We start from the raw sequence: 24,806 nt of genomic DNA on the forward strand, positions 1-24,806 counted from the left end.
TCAAATGAACTGACATCCAGCCCGGAAGAGCAAAGGTGATGCGGCAAAGGAGGGAAAAGGCTGCTCTTTACGTAAGCCAGGGTCTAGTTATCACCCAGGATCATGTGTGTCGGCTAATGAGAACCTACTGTACGGCACAGGGAACTCTACTCAATGCTGTGGTGACCTAAATGGGAAGGAAATCCAAAAGAGAGGGGATAGATGTATACGTACAACTGAGTCACTTTGCTGTACAGCAGAAACTAACACAACATGGTAAAGCAACTATACTCCAATAAAAATTAATTTAAAAATAAAGTAAAAAACAAAAAAACAAACAAACCAAAAAAAGGATCATGTGTGTTGGACCCACAGTAACTGTGGGTCCTGTTTGCCCAGCTTGTTCAGCATGATTATTAAACGTTCTCCATTCCACTCGTACAACTGTCCTAGTTTATTGTTACTTTTAAGCCACAGACCCTAATAGGTAAGCGTGCAGTCAAACAGAAACATAGCTGCCTACCTCTAGGTTTAAAACAAGGCATCATCAGGACAGATGTAACCAATTAAGAAGAGGCAGAAATTAAACAAATGGAGAATACTTCTAGCATCATTAGCTAGACATGCTGGCTTAGAGGAAGGGGCCTAAATTGTGGCCACAATGGGCTTCCTGTTACTAATTAATTATGCTCAAATCAAACTTACCCAATTTATGAGCATCCACAGGCCTCCCCAACCTCCTCCCCACCCCCAAGCATAGAACCCACCCAGAAAGCCTGCCACCTGGTGGAGATCATTGCAGAATGCCCCCCGTGGTGGGCAGGCAGAGGAGCAAGGCAAAGTCCAGAGAGGCTTAGCTGGGCAATGCTCATTTCTTCTCTCCAACTCACTAGTGAAAGGAGTCACTCCTTTCCCCCTGGGGAGAGGCCAGAATTAATCTGGGGGAAGATCCCACACGGACACATGAACCAAAAAGAGGTCAGGAACTATGGAGAGGGACCTAAAATAATCCCACTGTCACACTAACTGCCATCCAATCTAAAAACTGAGCAGGCAAAACTTACGACTAGTTGAGAGGATGAAGGTAATTTGCTACAAGTTGTATCACCCTGTAAAAAAGTCATGTTTATCTACCCAAAACTATAAATACGTAGGCCAAAAAAAATGTCCTAGTTCAGATGATCAATTACATGGTCTCCCTAATTACAGCCTAAAAGTGAAGTTTAATTGTATACCTTACCTGGTTCTTAAAGATCATGACTAACACTGATGTTACACTTTAACATGACATAGAGATTTTACCATATTCAAACCTCATTTGAGGGGCATTATCTGACCTGAGGTATAACCAGACATGAACATACTAAGTAACATTCTTTTAAAATGTGGTATTTCACAGCTATGACTCAGATATTAGATGCTGACCACATTAAACATTTGCTTTATTCATGAAATCAACATTAGAACATATTTATCTTATCTGAGCACTAAATTGCTTTTTTTTTCTTCTCAGAGATTAGCCATAATTTCAGGTCTCTGCAAATCACCCTCCTCAGTCACTAGTAATTAAACCGTTAATGGCAGTATGATAAATAGTAGGCTATTTTGATCATAAGGAGAAAAAAAAAAAGGTATCTCCGTTATATAATTAAGTGTGAGAGAACATAACCTATCATTAGGCTTAAGTTTGGCTCATTATTTTTATCTTTCGCCACCATCTCTTCCCTCTCCCATGCACATTCTTCACGCAGCGCAGAGGTATGTGCTATGGCCACAGGCCTCCTGATAAGCTCTGACCTAAGCAGAATGCTCAGGACAGGCACTCGGGATAAGGGCGAAGTATTTACCTCCTTTCCTATACAGGCAAATAGTTCAGTCTTAAACGTGCTCGCCATTCCTTTCTCTGGTCTTATTTAAAAGATACACACACACACGTATTATATGCTTATTGTCACTCGTATTTCTAATGAATTTAACAATATGAGTGACAATAAGCAAATGATCTTAAATTTTTATATAAAGAATACTACATATTAGTAGCCTTCCTATACCAGGAGAATAGGAAAAAATGGATGAAAGGGTACTGCATCGATGACTGATACTCAGTCTTAGGTAAAATAAAAATCACTGAGTAGACAGTCAATTCCTAATACAACCATGGTCCCACCTACTGGATAGATTGCCTACCCAATCCCTTTCTTTGCTAACAGTAGAACTCAAATGTATTTATGAGAGTAGACATGCCCCTACCCCAGCCCCAGAGGACAAATTGCTCTGAACTAGGCATGGTTTTCTCATTCCCCTTGGCCAGTGATTGGCCGGGGAGGACAAGTGCCTAGCTCTGGCCATGAGACATTCTTGGAAGTCTTCCCAGCATTATTACTGGTGTAGCTGATATAAAGGGAGAGACTTGCTGACATGGCCCTTTGACCCCTGGCCCTTCCGCCTTTTGTCTTCCCCAACCACAGGGAAACAGCCGCAATGATGCCATCATAAGACAATAAGCCATCACACCAATGATGGCAGAGCAGAAGGAAAGGCGCCTGAGAGACTGGTAACATCCACTGCACCAAGACTGAACCCCCTACCTCCAGGATTCATATGTGAAAAAAACAGACATCTGTTAAGCCTCTGTGCTGGGACTTTCCTGTAACCCGCAGCCACCTGCATTCACAACCAACACACAATCCAAAGTTGATGACTTAATGATCAATAAGATGCCCTAAATATTTACTTTCTGCTTTAACCTCACCCATTAATCCCACCATGTCTCAACTACAGTTAGAGTTAAATTAGTTGAGTGAGCTTTCTCCTTCTAGCCTACTTTCTTTTACTTACTATGAGATCAGCTAATGGCTGACAGTAGATGACAGATGTAGAAATGTTAGAGGACATTTCCTTTTAGAAGCATTCTTAACCAAAAGGAGCTAGGAAGCCTTTTCACAAATGGAGCCACGTTGGCTAAATGCAGTGAACCCCAGAAGACAGAACTGTGGCTCCTGCCCTGTGTGTTAACTGGGGCACTCAGAGCCAAGGCTGCTCTCTCAGGTTTCCTAACACCGTCGGAGCTTTCTCTGGAGGGGTAACCACGGAATGCCATGTTTTCAGCACTGGAAGGGTTTACCCACAACAAACAATGTTCACTTGCCTGGAAAATGTTCGTTCTGCTGCCACGCAAATGAACACCCTAGAAAAGGTTTGACTCAAAACACTGAATCAGAGGCTTCATGCAGATGTGGACTAATTTGCTCTGCAGAGACTCTTTATCTTAATTTACAAGAAACATATAAAGGGTCCCTTTTAACCTACGATTTTTTATGACCACCCTACAAAAGGCTCCCAGATCCATGATTCTGACTGTTTAATGTAGCCAGTAGGTTTGATTTATTCAAAGAATTGATTAGATAGCTGAGTAACAGGACAAAACAACAGAGAAAGGATATCTGGGGAAATAAAAAGCATTACATGGTTAACAGAAAAATAAAAAAGGCTGCCTCAGAGGACCAGGTGTCTTTCAAGACTGGGAAGTGAGTTATGCAGAGGGAAACCCCACAACGTGGGCAGAGCACGTGCAAAGCTGAAACTAGGCGAGGCAAAAAAAATTTTTTTTGAAAAATTCCTCATACTGATCCCCAAAATGAAGCCACCTGATCTGAAAAACAGACATTTCTTTCTATGGAGAATTCTAAACAGTGCAGCCCTCCCAGGACTGACTGCCAGGCCATTCTTATTTAACATTTTAATAAATTATCTGGCAGGGGCATGCTACAGCGAAGTCTGCAGGTCTGCTGGTGACCCCACGCTCTCATGGAGAGGGAAATGGTAAACTGAAAGAGATGAACTGCGGAAGCTCTCAAAGGGCCGTGCGAGAGGGCGGAAAACTACAGATTACATCACTAGCAAGGGAAAAATCATTCAAACTATTAAAAGAGGATGGGCCCTTCGTGATCAGCTACAAGTCAAAAACTAGGACTGAAAATGGCTGAGCATGATGCCCTTACTGGGGTTGATCTGACAGCTTTCTGCAGCCCTAAGTCCAAGAAACACTACATATCATCACAAAGGGGGCAGAAACATCATCCTTCCCCACTCATAATCACAGCCACCCACATCTGGACTTCTGTGCACAGTTCTGGTTATTACATCCCGATAAAGACACATGAAAGCTGAAAGAGCTCCAAAGAGGGATGATTAGAATGATAATGAAGGGGATGTAGAGAGACTGCTCCATGAAGAGAAACCCATAAAACTATCCTTCTCATCTGAAAAATGGAGCAGAATAGCGAGTGGCTACCGGCCAGGCCAGACCTAAACCTGAATCTTGTCCCCACCCCTGAGTAGCCAGGTGGCCGTAGACAAGCTACTCAATGTTGGGTTTCACCACCTCTGAACTGAGGCTCATAGGACCTACAGCACTAGCTTGCTGTGGCATGAAATACAATATTGCACGTGGAGTGCCTGGCACACAGCAGCAGAGAAAGGACATCGTGGTGGCCAAGGCTTGGGAATCAGACAGACCTTGTTCCAAATTCCAGGTCAGTGGCTCACTAGCTGTGTGATTTGATCAAGAAAATGTGAGTCTGCTTCCTAAAGCTTCAAGATGTAGGACTCTACAAAGCAGGCAAACAAAACACCAAATTCACACGGTGACAGGCTGCGAACAGACTGCCTTCAAACAAACAAAAAGGCTCAGGTAAACACATGGATTCCCCCTTGGGATATAAAGGATTATAAAACAAAACTAAAGTCCTTGAAGCTTTGTCTTTAAGATTGAGACCTGGGCAGAGACTGGTGGACTAAATTAAATGTGAGCACGAACAGATGGGCACTATCAGAGACGTAATAAAGTCTTGACTGGAACTCCAATGTAACTCAATTCGTCCTTTTTTATATTTGTTTTTAGCTCCGTATTGATGCAATTTCAAATATACATTTTAGACAACCATCTAGACATGGAGACAACACAACAGAGAAAAGCACTTCAAATTTAAGTTCATCGGCTCCATATAAAAACATTCATGACACCAAGAGTGAATGAGCAAGTTATTACTTGATAATATTATTTAACCACACTTCTAAAAAACCAGAAATTTGATTTAGTCCAATACATGAAGCCCTTCCAGAAAGGGTAAATTAAAATCTGATTTTCAAATGACTGTACAAACTCTTCTTTTCATTTTTTTTAGAAACAAAGTCATTGTTCGGACTGTTCACTGGTAGATATAAAAATTCCAAAAATTAAACCAGTATCTTAATAAGTATGGAATTCTCTTTGGAAATAAAATGTAAACATGTACACAGATATAAACGAGACCACAGCAATATGATCTAAATATTTAAGTAGTACAGGCATTCTGCCTTGCAATATAAACCTATACTAAACAGAAATTACTCCCACGCACTTGATTTCACCTGCATGAGAGCGGAATAACATGGCTTTCGCTTCGGCAAAACGGTAAAGGCCGTTGCCCCTCACCACAAGACTGAAGTCACTGAGAAACGCTCTTATCCAAAACAACTCCAACAAAATCACCTACTAACTAAAGTTGCCACTTTAGTTTAATGGTTTATATAATATAATTTAGCTCAGCCACAAATACACTTCAAACAAAACGTAACAACACCGGAAGAGGTACTATCTCCAGAGTTATGGAACTTAAGGTTTTAAATGGTCACATTACTATCACTAATATTTGTGTAATACATAATGATAAAGCTAAGGTAAACTGCATGAAAGCTACAGTGAGAGATAACACGGCAAACTGGCTAAGAGAGAGGGCTTTGTGTTCAAGTCCTACTCCCCACTGCTTAACTGTGTGACCCAAGGAGGTTACTTAACCTCTCTGAGCCTTCTTTTCTTCACCTCTAAAATGGGAAAACAAGGGAACCTATCTCACAAGTTGCAACGCCTGGCACATAGTACTCAATAAATCTTAACTGTTGCTGATATTATTATCATTGTTGTTGTCATTATCATTCCGTTATTATTACAGTTTACAAAGAACTTTTACGTACATTAGCTTGTGACTATTATTAAGCAATGGCACAAAGAAATACTCAATTTAAAATTTGGTTACATTGCATGTCAAGTATACAGGAAGGGGTCTGATTCCCACCATCCTTTGGCTCTTTCTGACAAACCAGAAGGGAATACAGAATCATATATAAAATGTGATTGGACAGATACAAAATTAATTTGCAGAGGCAGTAGTTAATCACAGCTAGCATCTCTTGAGTACTCACAATGTTCCAGACAATTTACTAAACACTTCAGATGTGTTACGATTTCTTAATCTTACTATTAGAAATGCTGCCCTTGAGGAACTGAGCCCAGCCAGCCTGCCCACGGTTACTGTTAAACTGACTCAGGCAGGTTGACTTCAGAGAACAGACCGGCACATGACCGTAAGGCCCAGGATTGACTTCCTCCGCAAACAAACGTTTGTAAAATATTCTGATCACTTTGCTTAACAACAACAGAAACAACCAGTTCTCTGCTCCCCTCTCTAAATAAGACAGGCACCCGCTCACGCTTCACGAGCCATCTTTCCTGTGTACCGGCGACTTTCCTACAACTGTTCTGATGAGGATCATCTAAATTCTCATCCCGAGTGAAGAACACATTTCCCTGTGCTGCTGTAATTCTAGTTTACATATTTACTATAGATAGATAGGTAGACAGATAAATATACAGATATATACATATGAATTAATTCCATAATTCTAGGATTCCCTTGAAATATAACATAAACCGATCCCAGTTAACGAAACAAGTCGCAACAAAAATGCTCCTTTCACTAATATCCATCATCATCATATAGTTCAGGGTTCTCAACACACAGTTCAGTAATCCGTGAATCCTAAATTGTTAATAAGTGTTATATGCAGGTATATATGCATGATTCTGGTTTAGAAAAATACTGAATTCATCAGATTCCAAAAAAGTTCCCCAAAATGCTAAAAATCATTCATTTAGATAGAGATCCTCTCAAAACAAATTACATCATTACACAAATTGTAAAAAAGCTTTGGGTTCTCAATGGAGTGTGTTCTGAAATTCGATGCTTTGTGATTTCACGCCAGAGTGACAGTGAAATTCAAGAAGGGACAAGATTCTGGCTAAACAACACGGAGACCTGTCCCCACAGAAATTCTCTGTCTGGGAGACCTTGGGAAAATCACCTAAAATATCTGGACTTATTTCCGTGATCTGGAAAATCACAGTGTTTTAAATAAATGATTTCAGGGTTTTCCCCTCAGCTCTCTGATTCCATGACATAATAGCGTCACACGCGTGCAATGCAAAATCAGACAAAAATTACTTAAGCCACTTACATCACTAATGAGTTCGGTGCATTTTCTGGCCAATTCCATGCTCAGGTCTTCAATAACAGGCTTAAAGAACACCTGTCCGGAAAAAAAAAAAAGGAAACATTTTTCTAATCATCGACCTCGAGGAACAAATACTGTTCTTCAGCAATGCCTTCTCACCCACCTTGTCTTCTTCATTTTCTTCTTCCCCTGTTTTTTCTTCTTCAGTTTCATCTTTTACATCCTCAAATACAGGGACCCTCATTTCTACTCTTTCTATATATGTGTGTGTATATATATATATATATATTTTTTTTTTTTTTTTTAATTCACTAGTGCAGCACCTTTTTCTATACTACAGCACCTTGAGGTCTTGGCGTCTCTGTGTTCTGGCAAAAATGACCGTGCCCAGGCCTCCTCCCTATTTAGCTCACACTTCATCCTCCTTATCACAGCGGGGTGTGAGTGGATGGAACAGCACCACTGAGGTCGGCCAGAGCTAGCCTCATAAGCGGAAATAATATTTTAACAGGCAAAATTCAATTTTGAGAACGTTTAAAGTCAACATTCTCTAAACTGGTTAAGAAATCCAAAAGAGACAACTTACTAATATTTCATGAATTCAATTCATTCATAAAATCGCTTGAAAAAGACTTAAAGATTCTGGGTGAACCACTCAGCTGTAACACTCAAGATAGCACAGTGCAAAGCCTATTATCTCAAAGATTCCTCAACTCCATCTAAATAAAGCTTTCACTGGAATGTCAGACATATCCCGGATTTGGTATGGTGAATCTGGATCATTCAAACTCATTTCATTAACCTAAATTAAATTTTTTATGAGACATATATGTACTTCTCCAGTCTAAAAAAAAATACTTTATATTAACTGATTAAAGGCTAGTAATTTATTATGAAAAACCCTTTGAACCACTTCAAAGAATCTATTCTGAGTTAATTATGACTGTTAATCTTATATTGCTATTGTATTATTTTAATTGTAAACATCATTAAACATGAGAAGCTGCAGTTAACATAAGCTAATATATCATTTAAGAATTCTAGAAATATCGTTTCAAAAAATAATAATTACCCTTTTTCAATTCTGCCCATTGTGTCAATTTTTACAAATCCACTAGTTATTTGTATATTTCTCAATGTGTAATACGCGCTTGGAAATGTTTGGAAAAATAAACTATAACAATATTTATAATGTGGTATATGTTATATAATTTAAAATATATTTCTCAAAACTAATCCTTTAATGTCAATTGAGGTAATTCTAAGACTATACAGCTCAATTTATCAAATTTGGTTATTTAAATCCTAGGATAAATTAATATTTATAAAGCCATAGCATATCAGTGTGGGACATAATAAAAAAATACCCTAGGGTTGGGCTTCCCTGGTGGCGCAGTGGTTGAGAATCTGCCTGCCAATGCAGGGGACACGGGTTCGAGCCCTGGTCTAGGAAGATCCCACATGCCGCGGAGCAACTAGGCCCGTGAGCCACAATTACTGAGCCTGCGCATCTGGAGCCTGTGCTCCGCAACAAGAGAGGCCGTGATAGTGAGAGGCCCACGCACCGCGATGAAGAGTGGCCCCCACTTGCCGCAACTGGAGAAAGCCCTCGCACAGAAACAAAAGACCCAACAGAGCCATAAATTAATTAATTAATTAATTAATTAATTAATTAATTAATTAAAAAAGTGTTAGTTTCGGGTGTACAGCAAAATGATTGTTTAAAAAAAAAAAATACCCTAGGGTGAATAATGAAACTAATGACATAAAATATAACTTTAATCAAAAAATACATCATTCTAGGTAGACAAGTATAATACTGTTTTCTCTTGATATCATATTTAGTTTTAAATTTTTAAAATTACCTTGGCCTTGCCTAAAAATTCCGAAAAGAAAAAAATTCTATACAGTCATCATGTATAGATTATTTCTCAAATTGTGTTCTATGAAGCTAAAGTTCCACAGAATACTCGGAACGGAAAAGGGGGTTTCTTCAACAAACATGTTTGAGGAAACCTATATACTAATCTCTCCCCCTGCCACTTAGAGATCCACATGGCACAATGACACATTAGAAGCTCTAAGAAGACCCACAACCAAGAAAACTATTAAGTTTGCTTAACCCAGCATTTCCCAAATATGAAACCTATTCATCTCATCTAATCTAACCTATCTACCTACCTACTTACATACCTACCTACTTACCTATTTTTTTATTGACATCTGATACTCTAGAAAACTAACATTCTTCTGTGAAATATTACTTGGGGAAACATCGTTTTATTCTGAAACAACGTTGTGTTCTATAATAGTATTTGATTGTTTCATGAAATGACTTTTAATACAGGCTAACTTAATGGCATCACATATCCTGCTTACCGGCAAAATGCCAAGAAGAAATGCCCCGAGGGTGCCGAAATTGGAAACCTTAACTTTAAAATCATAGTCATGTCATGCCTATGTAGAGAATTCTACAAGGAAATTCTCTGTACATTGTATTCGTTCCATAAAGGAGCAGAATGTGTAGACTCTGCTTGTTTCCCTCAAGTCCTCTGCCAAAAGACTCTTCTAATATTCCATAGAAGCTCTATTACATTATCTTTGTTGGGAAATAGGGAAAAGAGCATTTTCTATAAGCTTTTCTTGCAAACTTCTAAAAGCGTAGGGAGAAAATCTTGCCAAAGCTGCCTAAGATGCACTGCCTGGCTAGTGTCTGAGGTGACAGTACCTGCGATGCTCGTGGTGACATCTATTCCCCATGGTGAATTACCTGCGTCAGACTTCAGTGGCTGCTATTTTTCTCATTTCCCATCATACAATAAATTCTTATTGTCTCTCCACTGTGCTGGAAGAAAATGATCTGTTGAGACTATGCACAAAAGTTTTGAAAGCAAAAACAAACACCATATACAATGTGAACACGAATTTTCCACTTGAGATTTTAGAATCAGAATTTTAAAGCTACAGGGGTCCTTAAGAAATCAATCCTACTAAAGGCCCCTCTTTCGCAGAGGACAAAATTGAGGTCAAGAGAAATTAATTATTTGTCTTATTCACAAAGTTACTCAGTGGAGCACTAGGACCAGAATTTAACTAGAGCCCTACGTTCATTCATTCAAAGAAACGTGGGTGGTTATGCCAGGCACTGTGCTGGGTGTTAGAGATGCAATGGTGAGTAAAATATACTTTGTGCTAAAATGAGATAGGAATTGTTCTAAAAAACCATCATTCGAGATTTGCTGGAGGAACTCCTTAATGGAGTGTTTGGCAAGCTAGATACATTATTACTTTTGATTGAATACATCTTTTTTCTTTTCACCTGTACGTATAATATAAAATTCACGTAAAGTTTTCTCTACAATATTTTAAGCCCTGAACTTAATCACAGCAATGCTCTCTTGTCAATAGCTCCAAAACGTAACTTGGGGAATATGAAGAAAGTGTTCTTCGTGGATAGCTATCATGTTTCAAAATTCCCCCATTATCCTCTTTTTTTTTTTTAAACCATGTTAAATGTTGTACTTTAATACATATTTGCATCTTGGGGTGCCCCAAAAGGGAATATCTGTGTAGTTGCTAATCCCTTTCACTTACTGAGCATTTCATTTATGTTGTCTATTTTTCACTTTCGTACTCTACCCACGCCCTGGTTGAGAACGAGACCAAGGTGGGAATCACATTACCTACAGCTAGACCCCCTACTTCCAGGTCTGGCTCGCCCACATCCTCTAGGGCAAATTATTTAATCCCTCTCTGCCTCTAATTCTCCATCGTTGAGCAGAAAAACTGAATTGCCAGAAGTTAATACAAGGAAAGCACCTAAAAAATAGGAAAGCCCCTTACAAACAAAAGAGTTTTCAACTATCGAATAAAGGTACACAGTTCCAGGGAAAGTACTTGGTATGAAAGGATCTTCTCATTTGAAAGGGTATATTCTATACCATCAATATGTTTTTAAAGGCCAGGAGGGGGACTTCCCTGCCTGCCCAGTAGTTAAGACTTGGCCTTCCAATGCAGGGGGTGTGGGTTTGAACCCTGGTCGGGGAGCTAACATCCCACATGCCTCAGGGCCAAAAAACCAAAACATAAAATGAAGCAATATTGTAACAAATTCAATAGAGGCTTTAAAAATGGTCCACATCAAATTTTTTAAAAATCTTTTTAAAAATATAAATAAAAAAATAAAGGCCAGGAGGGCCTCATGCAGCATAAAAGCCCAAAGATAAGAGCTAACTTGTGTATTTGTAATACAGAAGTCTTCCATCTTTTTATAGTTTCATGTTTATGTGTAACCAAATGTATTTCTGTAACAACTGCCAGGTCCTAGGGGTAATTCAGGTCTCCGGGGACACAGCACCTGGCCAAAGTTTGACTGTCTTCATGTTCTTAAGGTCACATACAACAAGAATCTCTTGGATTTTGAGAAATGTTTCATACTTATTTCACTTCTTTCTCCTTTCTTTTCTCTACAGTGATAGAAAATGTGTTCTTCCCCAACATGGTGATGAAGTGACTTGCAAATGAAAATCCATATTCAACAACTGAAATAGATTGAGATTCAGCTCTGCGTGAAGGAACATTTACAGAGATAAACTGAATACTTCCACTTTGAAAATTAATTCAACATTTCCTATTAAAAAATATTCCCCCTAAATGGTAGATGAGAGAGAAATTAGTTCATCTGACTTGTTTGCCTGCCTTGGCAGTCTTTTCATGTACTCATTTTTAGTTGCCTGGGTTTTTTTTATGACTATCCCCAAAAGGTTCTTGCTTCTCAGTTAAATCCCTGGTTATTTTACTTTTGCCTCATGTATTTCTTCATCGTTTGGCATCTATCCAAAAGAGAACTTTACTAATAGATGAGGGAGAGAAATTGTTTTTTAAAACAAGAAATGTAAGCTCTCTAGGGCATTTTGTCTTCTTTATAAAAGAGAAGAGTTCTGCTTATTATTAGCCCAATCTATTTATACAATTAACATTCATTAAGCCTATCTTCTCCTTCTTAATGGCTACTTCATTACTGTTTGTTAATTAGAAATCAAAAGAATACAAAACAACCTGAATAACTGTCACCATTACCAATTTTGCCATTAAAATAAGATTTATTAGTGTTTTTCTATATTCATACTCCTATTTTCACAAATACAGATCCTACTCACAAATGAAAGCCACACATCTAGACTGGTGTTGGAGAAGGACAAGAAACCAAAAATAATTTTTGGCTCAACAATTTTCAGGTTGGAGGTGGCTGGGATGCCAAAATGTAAAATACCTATTCTTCTAAGCATATTGACAGGGGAAAACAAAGTTCTCTTATTCAGAGTCTACATTAACATAACCACCAACTGAACTGAAAGACTTTGGTTTAATTTGCTGCTTACTTGAGATATTTGTTCCAATTTAATAACAACAAAGCTAAAACCATAAACACTTCCGCAATCCTTCCCACTGAGAGAAGCCCAAGGTTTGAATGGCCTCTGTGTGGCTTGTAATCAGAACCAAAGGCTCAAGCATGAAAAAACAGCTTGGCTATCCCAAAAAGTATCCCTTTCCTGAAGTTCTGTGTGAGATGTGGCAGGAAAAATTGTGAAAGACTTTGAAACTGACACACACAAAAAATTACACCATGTCTTATCTAGTGTTACCTTCTGGCTAATCTGGCCTTTCATTGTCTTTGAACTACTTTACCACACCCTAAATTGTTGAAAACTGATAACAATGTTAATGATGCTTTAGCCATACAAATGCAAATTAATTGTGTCCTGGGGAAAAGCAGTTGATTATTGGCTTGTCGATAGACCCTTTTGTATCTATCTGTAAATTCAATTCCGCATTCCTTATTACTCATTTCCGTTTTGGTTCTTCAACTCTGAACCAACTGTAACATCTTACTGGTGGCCTCTTTAATTAATGAGTTAAAATCTTTGAAATGTGTTCCTTTTATGCTTTAGATAATCATGATTTCACCTTTTCTTAAGAAAATCCTTTAACAGATGCAAATGATTTCATTTCTTCTCTTTAACATTCAGCAAAAGCAGAAATTGAGAAGGTATTACTGGATAAAGCCCTAGTCTCTAAATTGTGAGATATAGCTGTAAAAATTTTTGGTGTTTATGAAAATGAGCTTTTTGTTTTGTTTTGTTTTGTTTTGTTTTTAAAAGGTCTGATCTCATTTGACTACTGGCAAATGCCACATGTGTGCTTGTATATATGTACATTCACACGCAAAACACACACACAACACACACATGCACTCAGGCAGAGTTAATTCATCACAGCTGCCAGTTCCCTCTTGAAAAGCGTACAAGGCTTCAATAAATGCAAAGACTTAATTACTTCTCACATCTGGAAAAACTTGAATATGAGAGTGGATTTATTGAAGAAGCTCTTTGCTTGGCTGTCAACACCGTGTCAAGAGCCAGAGAGAGCAGGCTTGATCAGTGTTGGCAATTCTTTAACCCTTCAGAGATAGATGTTCTACCAATTAATTCATAACATGTCCTGCTTACATGATTTATGAATTTTATGAAAACGCAGTAAATAATTTCCTAGTCATTTATGGAGAAAAGCTGTTTCTGTCATGTTTCCAGACGGGAAGAATCATATATTAAAATGTGGAAATAATGAGGAAGTTCTTATAGTCAAGGAAAAAGGGAAAGGCTTTGGAGTTGAAGAGCATATTGAAAACAGCCATTAGAACAATAAGTTATGTAAACATATGTGAAACTCAACAATTCAGCCCTTTTTGGAGAAAGTTTAACAGTGTCTCTAAAATGCAAGCAGGGAGTTACATGAGCTCATAACAAGAAGATTTAGCAGGAACCAAGGAATGGGCAGATCTCCCTCTAGAGAGAATATTTAAGCCGGAATTAGGCAAAGAAATGGGGTGTAGGGACGACATCCAAAGAACATTTGCAAAGACCCAGAGACAAGATTTGGAGGAACCAAGAGTTCAGTGTCACTGGAGCATACAATGGGGAGAGATGAGGGCAGCAGGGAGAGCTCCCTGAAGGAAATGTATGGAAATCACTTTTCCTAACACAATAAGCCTAAGCGGGTTTGAGCCATGAACCTTTACGAATAACACGGTTCCTGGTCAATTAACTGCAAAAACATCTGCTTTACACCTACTCTATTCCCTTCATTTGCCTTGAATTTAATTTTTACCCCTTCATTTTATCATTAGCCAATTGAAATACCCCTCTTACCTGGACTTTATGAAAACTCATAGTGAAGAAATTATTCCCAATTTTATCAGTCTAATGAAGAAAAATATTCAAGGGAAATATATTCGTATTATATAATCCCCACAAATAAATGGAAATTATGTTAAATGTGTTTATGATATAAATTTCACACTTCTAGGATGCTACAATTACAGTTTAATTATTAAAATGCACCTATTTTCTTCTACTTTTTACTAAATAAGCATTATCGATATTTCTACTTGAACCCTAAGCATCCAATTACTATACCTAAATTCACTAAGTATTTCTATCTTGAAGTCATGATTTCAATATCAGTTAAGCCAAGGAAAACAACACAACTGACCTTCGCAAGTTTGGAACTTTTGAAGCACTAATTCCTGAGTTTTGTTCCAATTGTTTCCATGGAGTTTCTTCGTGTGTAACTCAAAATATAAGATACTATCAAAATAAGACCATTATTAAAGTAAATGTATCGTTAAAACAGCTATAAATTTAGTGATGTTTTAAAATAATTGGTACCCTTTGAATAGTGAGAACTAGTTTAACATATATTGGTGGTAATTTCTCTCTGAGGACTTTACCTTCTTTATGATTTAATGTGTGTGTGTGTCTAACTTCATTCATTTCACAAATATTTCTTGGGTGCATTCTATGGGCTAGGCACTATTTTAATTTTAATCTCTTCAGATAATCAATGAATAACACCAACAAAAACCTCTACCCTCTCCTATTTCAATCACATATTCATTCAGTAAATATTTATTGAGCATCTACTTTATATCATGTATTGTACTAGGCTTTGCATCTCTGGTATATTTCAGATACTAAATATACATGTGATAGTCAACATTCACTAGTATAGTCAGTTAAAAATACATATTTTTTTATAGTATGATAAATTTGTTGGACTTATAAAACCTGCATTTTCTAACAGCATTGTAAATCAGCTATACTTCCATTTTAAAAATTAAAAATAAATAAAAAACAAAAGCTGCATTTTCAAAAATGTAGCAGCATGTTTTTAAAAGTTTTTATCAACGTTCAAATAATTTTGTAGATATCAATTTTCTGTTCTTTTGTACACTAGTTATATCTACAGGTGGTTTTCCCCATCCATCTTGTTTTTCTTAAGTTGTGTGTGCAAAATTTTTCTTCATAACCCCAATATGCTTGGCCTATTTTTGATTTGCTCATAAAGTGACATCTCCCAGGCAAAGTCTATCTATGTTGTTTTAACTACTTCCAAAATCATTCTCTGGAGCAGCTCTGTCCAGTAGAATTGTAATGTGAGCCACATATGTAATTTTAAATATTTTAGTTGCCACGTTAAAAAAAGAAACAGATTAAACTGATTTTAATGATATGCTTTATATAACTCAATATATCCAGAATATTATCTTTCAACATATGTGATATTTTATCTTTTTTTATACTAGGCCTTCGAAATCCCGTGTGTTTTAATCTTACACTTACAGCACATCTCAGTTCAGAAGAGCCATATTGGAGAGCGGTTCCGTAGTGGACAGTGCAGCTCTATGGTAATGCTGTGAGACTGGAAATCATTCGCTATTTTTTCATTTTTGATCACATGTAATTTAAATATGAAAAAATACATTTAAAATTAAATTTCTTATGATGAGAATTTCAGAATCCTAATAATCAAGCAATAAAAACTGTAATCTATTTTAGTTTCCAAAACTATCTAAATCAGAGTCCTTTGTATGGGAATGTATCTTATTAAAGGGTTTAAATTGTTCTTATAAATAATGAATTAACTCTTTAAATTATGTTTTAATTAACTTCACCAAAGGTGTATTTTCAAAATGCTATCTTGTTTCATTAATGAGAATGACATATTTAAAGTCCCAGCAGTTTTCAGGATAAATATTCACTCATTAATTATCTATCTAACAAATAGATAATTATATGAGTGAATAATAAATATTCACTCTTTTTCTCTGTAGACAACAAAAGCCCAAATAGTGAAATATCCTCCATCAATGCTCCCTTTTTTTTTAAACTCACATTTTTAACTCACATTGTGCAATTTAAAACACACCAGCAATTTCTTCTTCAGTATGGCCAGTTAAGTCCTTTTTAAACCATGTTGTAAAGCAGTGTCACAATGAAGTATGAGATTTTAATAAAGAAACTGATGGACCACTTAAAGAACCTAAGTGTTTTACTGAAATGAGACTTTTCTATTAAAAACTTGAAATCTTCAAATACTCAACAGAAAAGATCGTGAGGAATTAAGGGAAATACAGCATCTCCTATTTCTGTTCCACAGAGGACCCAGCTTCTTTCCTTGATGGAGCCAACAAAATGGCTATTTTTAAACTGCTGGGATCTTTAATAATATCCAATTGCCATGAAGTGTTTGAATCAAAAATACTGTTACATAAAATGATATCCAAAGCCTACAATTTCATTTGTGTTATCCCTCATACAAACTCTGCTGAAAATTTTGGAGAAAGGTAGCTCCATATAAAAATGGAGGGAGGCAGTCAAGAACTCTCAGAAGCCCCCTCTCTGGCCCCTACCAGGTACTCTGAGAGGGCATGAAAGGGTAATTGCCATATGCCAAGCACTTGCCTTGGGCTTTACATATAAAATCCTACTTAATCCTCCCAACATCCATTTCACAGATGAGACACTGAGACGCAGAGTGAACCCGCCCAAGTTCTCACAGTAAGAGATTCAAACCCAGGTCTGTATTACTTCAGTGCATGTAAAACCCACTAGACCATAGAGCAATAATAGAACGCTGACTCACTGACGGACTTCTGGTAGCAATATTATTATTTTCTATTATCTTTTTCGATTTCCAACTTCAAAGGAATTGTCGTTACTGATGGTTCTTGACAGGAAGAGTACTTGTGGTATAGAGACAATTTGGTTCCTGGGATGGGCAAAAGCAAGACTCCCCCAGAGTTAGAATCAAAGGTAAAAGCAGGTAACAGTGAAAGCACGATGAGCATCCTTGACCTGACACAACCTAATCTGAGACGCTTTCCTGCTTTTCATTCATTAATGGTACATTTATAAGCAGTAATGAGCCAGCAAATATTTAACAACCATCTTTCCCAGGGAAAGAAAGGAAGAAAGGAAGGAAGGGTGGGAGGGAGAGAGGGAGGGCGGAGCACAATTGGCTGGGATGAGCTCTTAGGAGCCGGCACCTCGCACAAAGCGCTGTGAGTAACAACAACAAAAGCCTGTATCTCCCAGTAAATGGACCAAGTGTCACCAGGCCACCTGAGAAACTAATCTTCCAAAATTTAAAATACGCATTTCAAGATATACCATTATGCCATAGTGCTATTCTGTTCCTTACCTGCATGTTGAAATCATTCTAAATAATAAGATTTCAAATTTATTTAAGCAGTGCTTTTTCTCTTCCGATCATCATATACTGAGGTCATAAAGTCTGTGTTTGTGGTCCTCTTAATGATAATACAGATGCATATAAGACATTGCACACACACATGAAGGAAGCGGAATGGAAAATAATTTAAGAGGCAGATTTCATTGTATCCAAATAGAGTCTGCTCTTTCTACATAGCTGCCTTGACACCCAAAAAGATCTGGTGTGTTTTCTTTTAATGGGATTCAATACATAACAGTTCAGAATATAGTTAAGTATTCATTGAAAATAGTGTGACAGCAATGACTTTTATGGTAAGGTTTCTCTGATTGACACAAAACTGATGAAGATAACTTACCAAAAAAACTGAAGAATTCTCTAGATTTAGACTAGAATATTAGGAAAAATTCACCCCCAAATTTAAGAGCAATTATAATTGTATAAAAGGAATACTGGCCTTATATGCGCTCCTGAGCTGAAAATGAGAATTTCACTTAACAAAATGGATAATTTTTTAAATGAATGTTCTCTAGCTATTTCTTGTAAATCTACCATTTTTAAAGCATGAAGTAGCTACTTTTAAGGTTTTCTATTATAAACTGTCCAAAAAAGTGAACTTTATAAGGAGCATTCCCACTCTGAGGGTCTTTTTTATGTCAAAATTTTACTTAGGTGTAAAGTTTGCTGAAAAGGAGGTAATTTTGTTGACACATATTAATGAAGTAACAAGGACATCTTTTTTTCAAGATTTTAAATCAAGCTTTGATACTACACCACTATCATCATAGTCCTATGAAATATTTTTTTCTTACAGAAATATCACTACGTGTGCATTTGATCAAGGCTGTACTTGGTTTCTTATTTTAGGATTTAAAATCATTAGATATGTTATTTCCTTTGACAATTCTTTATGGTATTTACATTACTCTCTCGTACAAACAGCCATGAGTAAGGAAATCTCAGATGTTCATTTAATCAGATTAAATAGCTAAATTGTATAATCCTATTTAAAAGTATTCATCTGTATGGGTTTTAAAAAACTTATCATAATAGCTTTAGATTTTCTAAATAAACCTTACAAGATTCTTTTTAGAGACCACCTGTAGCCAACTCAAAATACAAAAATTTCTATAAGGGGTAAATTATCTTTATTATAAAATCTAATCATCTGGGATAGAGTTGCAGAAGACTTTCTTGTAAAGAAAATTATGCTTTAACTAGTTCTTTATTTGTCTTTTTATTAAATCTTAAGTTCAGTATTTTATTCTTTTTTTTTTACTTTTCCAAACACAGCACTATCTTTGTTTAAATATTCAAAGGTTCGAATGTTTATGATATAAGGACTAAATAGTTTTCAAAATATCATCAAAAATGTATCTTTTAAAGTATATTACAGGCTTTTATAATGTTTGTATCTCAGAAACAGGACTAGTGATTTTATTTGGGCCATGATTTGACGAAGATCATAACTGACTCATGAAATATGTTATAATGGAGCTTCTGCTCAAGTTCTTTATGTTATACTAAAAAAACAGAACCAATGCATGAGATCATATTCCACACCGAATTGATAGCAGAACTTTACTTTTTAGCCTGGCAAAAACACTACGACTGACCAGGCAAGAATGACTACGGACAGAAGAGATATGAAGCCCACTAGCTCCTCAATGAATGAACTGTAGTCACAGAACCATCACTTGGAAAGGGTGAGCTCTGGAAGCACCACTCTGGTGTGCAGAGAGGAGAAAGTGCCTCAGGAGGAGGAGTCCCAAGATCTGGGTTCAAAACCCCACTCTGCTACTGACCTGCTGTGCGGTAGCTGGTGAGTCACTTGTGGTATTTGGTCCTTTATTTTCTCGAATGTAAAAAATTAGGCCAGCCTTTCCAGTTCTTAGATTGTATGATTACCTGATTACCAAATTTTTCTTATCTACTAATCACCATGGTACAAAGCATTCAAAGATGAAAACATTATCATCAACAAATTCTTTGATCAAATCACTTTTTTTTTTTTTTTGGTCAAAGAGTAATAGAAGTCAACTATGTTGAATAGTAGACACTGGGGTAAGTCTTTTACATATCTTATCTCCTGGCAGCCTCATCAACTCTCTAGAAAGTAAATACTATCTGGACCCCCAAACTGAAGATCAAAAGGGTACAGCACTTGCTTAAAAGTAACAGCAACAGGACTAGAACCAAGATCTTCTATATATTTTATGTATTGCCTCACCATTTATAACCACGGTGTGCATTCAACACTGTGATGTCATACAGCGGGAATCTACTTTTAAAAACACCCTTTGTATTTTGACTACAGGTCAGAACCTAACCAGGTATGATTGAGTGGCTGATAAAGTACAGGATGTTTATAAAGCCCATTTCCATACACATCAAAATGTTTTTAACTATTAAAAAGACTTAGCCTTTAAACAAGAACATTTTCATAGTCTAGTCTAAAAACAGAGTATTTAATTCAAGGTACTTACATATAAGAATATATAAGTGGATTCCATATGCATATAAAACAGTGATATAGTCCCAAGGCATGGGAAATCATCGGTGATGTAGCTATGCTGAGTATATACATGGCCATGTGTTTCAAAATCGATATAAACATAATCAGTGGGAAATTAAATTCTGATAGAGCCAAGAGTATGGCTTTGAAAAGCTTTTAAGCATTTATCTCTCCAATGATCTCGTGAGGAGTTCAAGCTTGCTTTTCAAGCCACGACACTGTCCAAAGCTCTAAAAAGCAGATATTTATCATAGCACTCAGTCTGTTGCAAGAATTTCTTGGCAGTTTGACTCAACATAAGAAAATAAAGTTTTCATGTCATCACAAATGGGGAAAGAAGTTATCTTAAGCACTATCTTTGCTTAACCCTCAATTTAATTAACATACTCTCTCAAGGTTATAATAATAACTTTTATTATTCTTCACACTAATAATATTTTAGTGGTCCTGCAAATAGGAATGTAAATGTGAAAAAAATAAAAATAACTTTTTAAAAATGACACTAGATGACCAACACAAAATAGATGACCAACTTTATTTACATTAGTTCTGTTTTATATTTTCAGTTGTATTACCATCTCCCGAAGGAACACTTTGGAGACAATGGCACTGATATGTTTGAAATACAAATGTATATTGTTCATATATACATTACTTTCAAATAATTCAGTATTTGATTCAAAATATCAATATTTGAACTATTATGTATAAATCACTATGTTAGGCATTATAAGAAATATAAAACAATAAAATCTAGCCTTTTATACTCAAGAAGCTTTTAATCCATGAGTAGAGATGAAACAATCAGAAAATACACTGAAGTCATCAGGGAATTACAGAGTGCTATGACAGCTCAGAAAACGAAGGAAATCACAAATATCAGGGAGACTCTAAAGTTTCATGAACATTGCCTTGGATCTGCACATTATGAAGATAAGTCAGTTTTTCATAAGTGAGAAAAGGAAGGCTGGAAGACAAAGCATGAGAAAAGATAACAGAATGACCACACTATGGCCCCCATGAGAAATGAGTTCAGCATGCATGGGGAAGGTCTAGGAGTAAGGAATACATGAAAGACAAAATGAAGACAGCTTCAAATGCCAAGCCAACAATTTTAAATATAATTCAATCAGAAATGCTGCCTCACAAAGTTTTAAGCAGGGGAGTGACATACAAATCAAATATAGAAAGATTAGTTGCAGTGCAGGTGAAATATGCTGAAATGGAAGGAAGAAGGATATCAGAAGACTTCTGCAAAATAGTCCAGGTAAGAAATAAAAACCTACACCCAGGATTATGAAAGCTGATAAAGGTAAAGAGTTGGGAGACACTAAAAATGTAGGCTGGGCAACAGACAAGAAGCAAAAATGAGAGGAGAGAGATCATTCTAAGGTATTTTGAGTTGTCGGGATAGTAAGGGAAACAGGCTCAGGCACAAGCATGTTGAATCTAAGATGGAATTGTTCAGGTGGAGTAACAGCTATCAGTTAGATATGCATAGCTGTCAGATTAGGGCACTGATTCAGCTCCGGAAAAGAGGTAAGAGTTCAGAGAAGCAAATCACGGAGAAAAAGAGAACAATTTTCAAAGGTATCTTCTAAAAGAAAAGCAATTCACCCTCAAAGGACACTGATGATTGTTCATGCTGTACATAGGAAAAGGTACACTCCAGAAACAAGGTGTTCCAAGAGAAAAAGAAAAATTCTCTCTATTCTGTTTTCTTAACAATTCTCAAAACCTACTTTGTTTTAATGGAATGCTTCATTTAAAATATTTATTGAGACACCATTACATGAGTAAGGAACTTGGAATACAAAAAAAAAAAAAAATTATCTGCCCTAAGGGGCTTTTAAAACCTTTTACATATTTTTGTCTGGTTATAAAAATGATAAATGTTCATAGTCTACTGGAAGTAGCAAAAAGCATGAAAGCCAAGTGTTTGAAATATTGTATCAGGAATTGTTGAACTGTATCAAATACTTGTCCAGCAGCAGATCATTTTTCTTATTTGATATTTTGATCGGTATGGACAGCATATTGATTTTATTATATTATATTAATAGGTGCCCTAATATTGAACCATCCTTGCATTCTCAGATTAAATACTACTTTTTATAGATTATTCTTTGAATAAATACAATTTTATAGCATTTGTTTATATAATAGTACGTAGATGGAAATGCACAAATATGTTCATGACTAGAGCCATTTATGTTGATGAACTGGACTTTTCTTTTGAGGCTGTCACCTTTTTGTGTGCTCTCTGTCAATTTATGTACTTTTTAAATGGTTGTTCCCTAAACAATAGGACAGATTCATCAATAAGCTGTAGCAGACACATCAATAAATTTGCCTGTGTGAACCATTCTCAGGTCCCAGGCTCTTATGAGACTATGACTCACATGACCTGACTATTCAGCGATAGCTCATTAGACCCAGAGCAAGAGCAAACACCTCACTCGAGGAGAAGTACATTGGCCATTCAGTGAGCAATAAGAAAGTGTTTATGTGTTTGAACCAAGAGACATTTAGCTGTAGATAATCAGACGGTGGTGAGTGCTAGAGCTATAAGGCCAGGTGGGTAGCTATTTTTCAACCATATGCCGATAAGCAGGCTAAGAAATCCTGTATTCAGAGAAAAACAGAGACAAAGAACCGTATGGACGCTAAAACACATGATGAAAGAGGTTTGTTTTCTAAGAACTTCACAGTTCCCATGAAGTTCAGCCTTACTTGTTAGAACTGCTTTCTATGAGATTACACGAGATCCTTCCTATAAATCCTTTTTTTCTTTAGCCATTTCTTAGAATTAAACATCCCTAAGACAAGATCAGGGACAGGAGCCTTTCATAATTATTTCACAATATTTTTCAATGTTTTCTTTAGTTATTGCTTTGCTCAGCTTTTCTAATTCCCCTAACATCAATTTCGGTAATCTACATAATTCTTTTAAAAATCTATTTTATTTGTATTTTCCAGACTTATTAACATAATGCCCTATTATAAGTAGTTAATTTATTGACAAGCTAATCAGAGTCTGAACTAGAGGCAACAACACATCTAAACAGATGTTCAAAACTTAAAAGAAATGTATGAGAGTAAAAATAATGGAAATGATCTTAAATTATCAGGACAACTTTAATAACCAATTAGATATACATTGACTATACTAGCTCTCAATATTTATTTTTTATATATTAGTAAAAGTTCTTTATAATACAGAGCTGGGATCTATGAATGAAATATGAATGAAAATAAACAAACCTATCATTACAATAATATTTCACCAACAAATACCTTTTAGACATTTAGCTATATAAGACACTAGGCTTTGAAAATTTTAAGGTTGATGTTTTAAATTAGACCTGCAAGCTAACAGAACATATTTAGAACTAGAGAGTAAATGAACATTCTATTAAAAACATAATTGTTAAAACTCATTTCCAAATGTTATCATAACCTTATCACTTAGTTATACAGCATAATAAGACATAAAAGATTATCTTTAAATTATAATCCTTATTAACTAAGTCATCCCTAATTTCAGAAATAACTAGCTTTTTATTTCCTAGGAAAGAAGTGAAACACAATGAATCATAAGATGATTAACCAGTCATCTAGTTTGACTAGATGTTTGATGAGTACAGATTGCTAAATGTCAGAATTTGATAACTACAGGCCGGAATTGTTCTTTATGGAGTTCCCAACTTTTTTTGGAACAAATACAAAAGAAGGGAGGGTGGAAATAGTAGCAAATTATCAAATTTAAAATACAAAAAATATTTAATGTAGGAATATCTATGGTCTTATTATGCAATCTTTCTTAGGCAACTGTGAAGAAAACAATTTAATTTTCAAATACTCCCCTGATTAAAAGCCTCTAACTTTATTTAGGGATAAAATGTGTGCCCAGCTGAAGCTCTTCAAGGCAATAGACTGTTTTATACTCTACCACTAGAGTGACAGACCAGTGATATTTGAAATAGGACATACACATCCTGCACTGCATTGACATGCAGGGAAAATCATTGGAATGTCTATCCACAAATTTTTTTACTCTGAAAATTTAAGATAGAAAACTTTACTAACTGATGGATCTACAGTAGCACATGTATGTAATTTATAAGTAAATATAAAATATACTAGGAAATGAGCTCAGACTTTTATTTACTGATAGGGACTACACAGTAAAAAAGAAGAGTTCAGTGCACTAAATCATAAACCTCTTGATGACAGAAACTACCTTGGGCTAGCCTAATAGTCCATGTGCACCTAGAACAGAGTTTATGAGACTATTAACTTTTTACAAAGTTAAAAAGCAGGGTGTGAATCCAGAATCTACCATTTTGTTCTCTCCTAGCACACAGACATACAAAATTGCACTTAAAATGCTGCCAGCAAATCACTG

At 36.2% G+C, this 24,806-nt stretch overlaps 1 protein-coding gene across 11 annotated transcripts in view; it reads right to left on the bottom strand.

Annotated features, from left to right (window-relative positions):
* NEBL (nebulette) overlaps positions 1-24,806 on the bottom strand; it is a 152,674-nt gene that overhangs the window by 102,930 nt on the left and 24,938 nt on the right. For 5 of the 11 annotated variants that reach the window (XM_082449661.1, XM_082449659.1, XM_082449662.1 and 2 more), the window contains exons 1-2: positions 7,475-8,968; positions 7,315-7,386 (exon numbers count right to left, since the gene is read on the bottom strand). In XM_082449661.1, the coding sequence (XP_082305787.1) occupies positions 7,315-7,386; positions 7,475-7,555 (153 nt within the window). In that variant the 5' untranslated portion in view covers positions 7,556-8,968. Of the gene's footprint in view, positions 1-7,314; positions 7,387-7,474; positions 8,970-24,806 lie in introns of those variants that run through there. The other 6 variants (XM_082449660.1, XM_082449653.1, XM_082449656.1 and 3 more) reach the window with 3 other exon arrangements.

This window comes from Balaenoptera physalus (genome assembly GCF_965194825.1).
Source record: "Balaenoptera physalus genome assembly, chromosome: 2".
NCBI classification, from domain to species: Eukaryota; Metazoa; Chordata; class Mammalia; order Artiodactyla; family Balaenopteridae; genus Balaenoptera; species Balaenoptera physalus.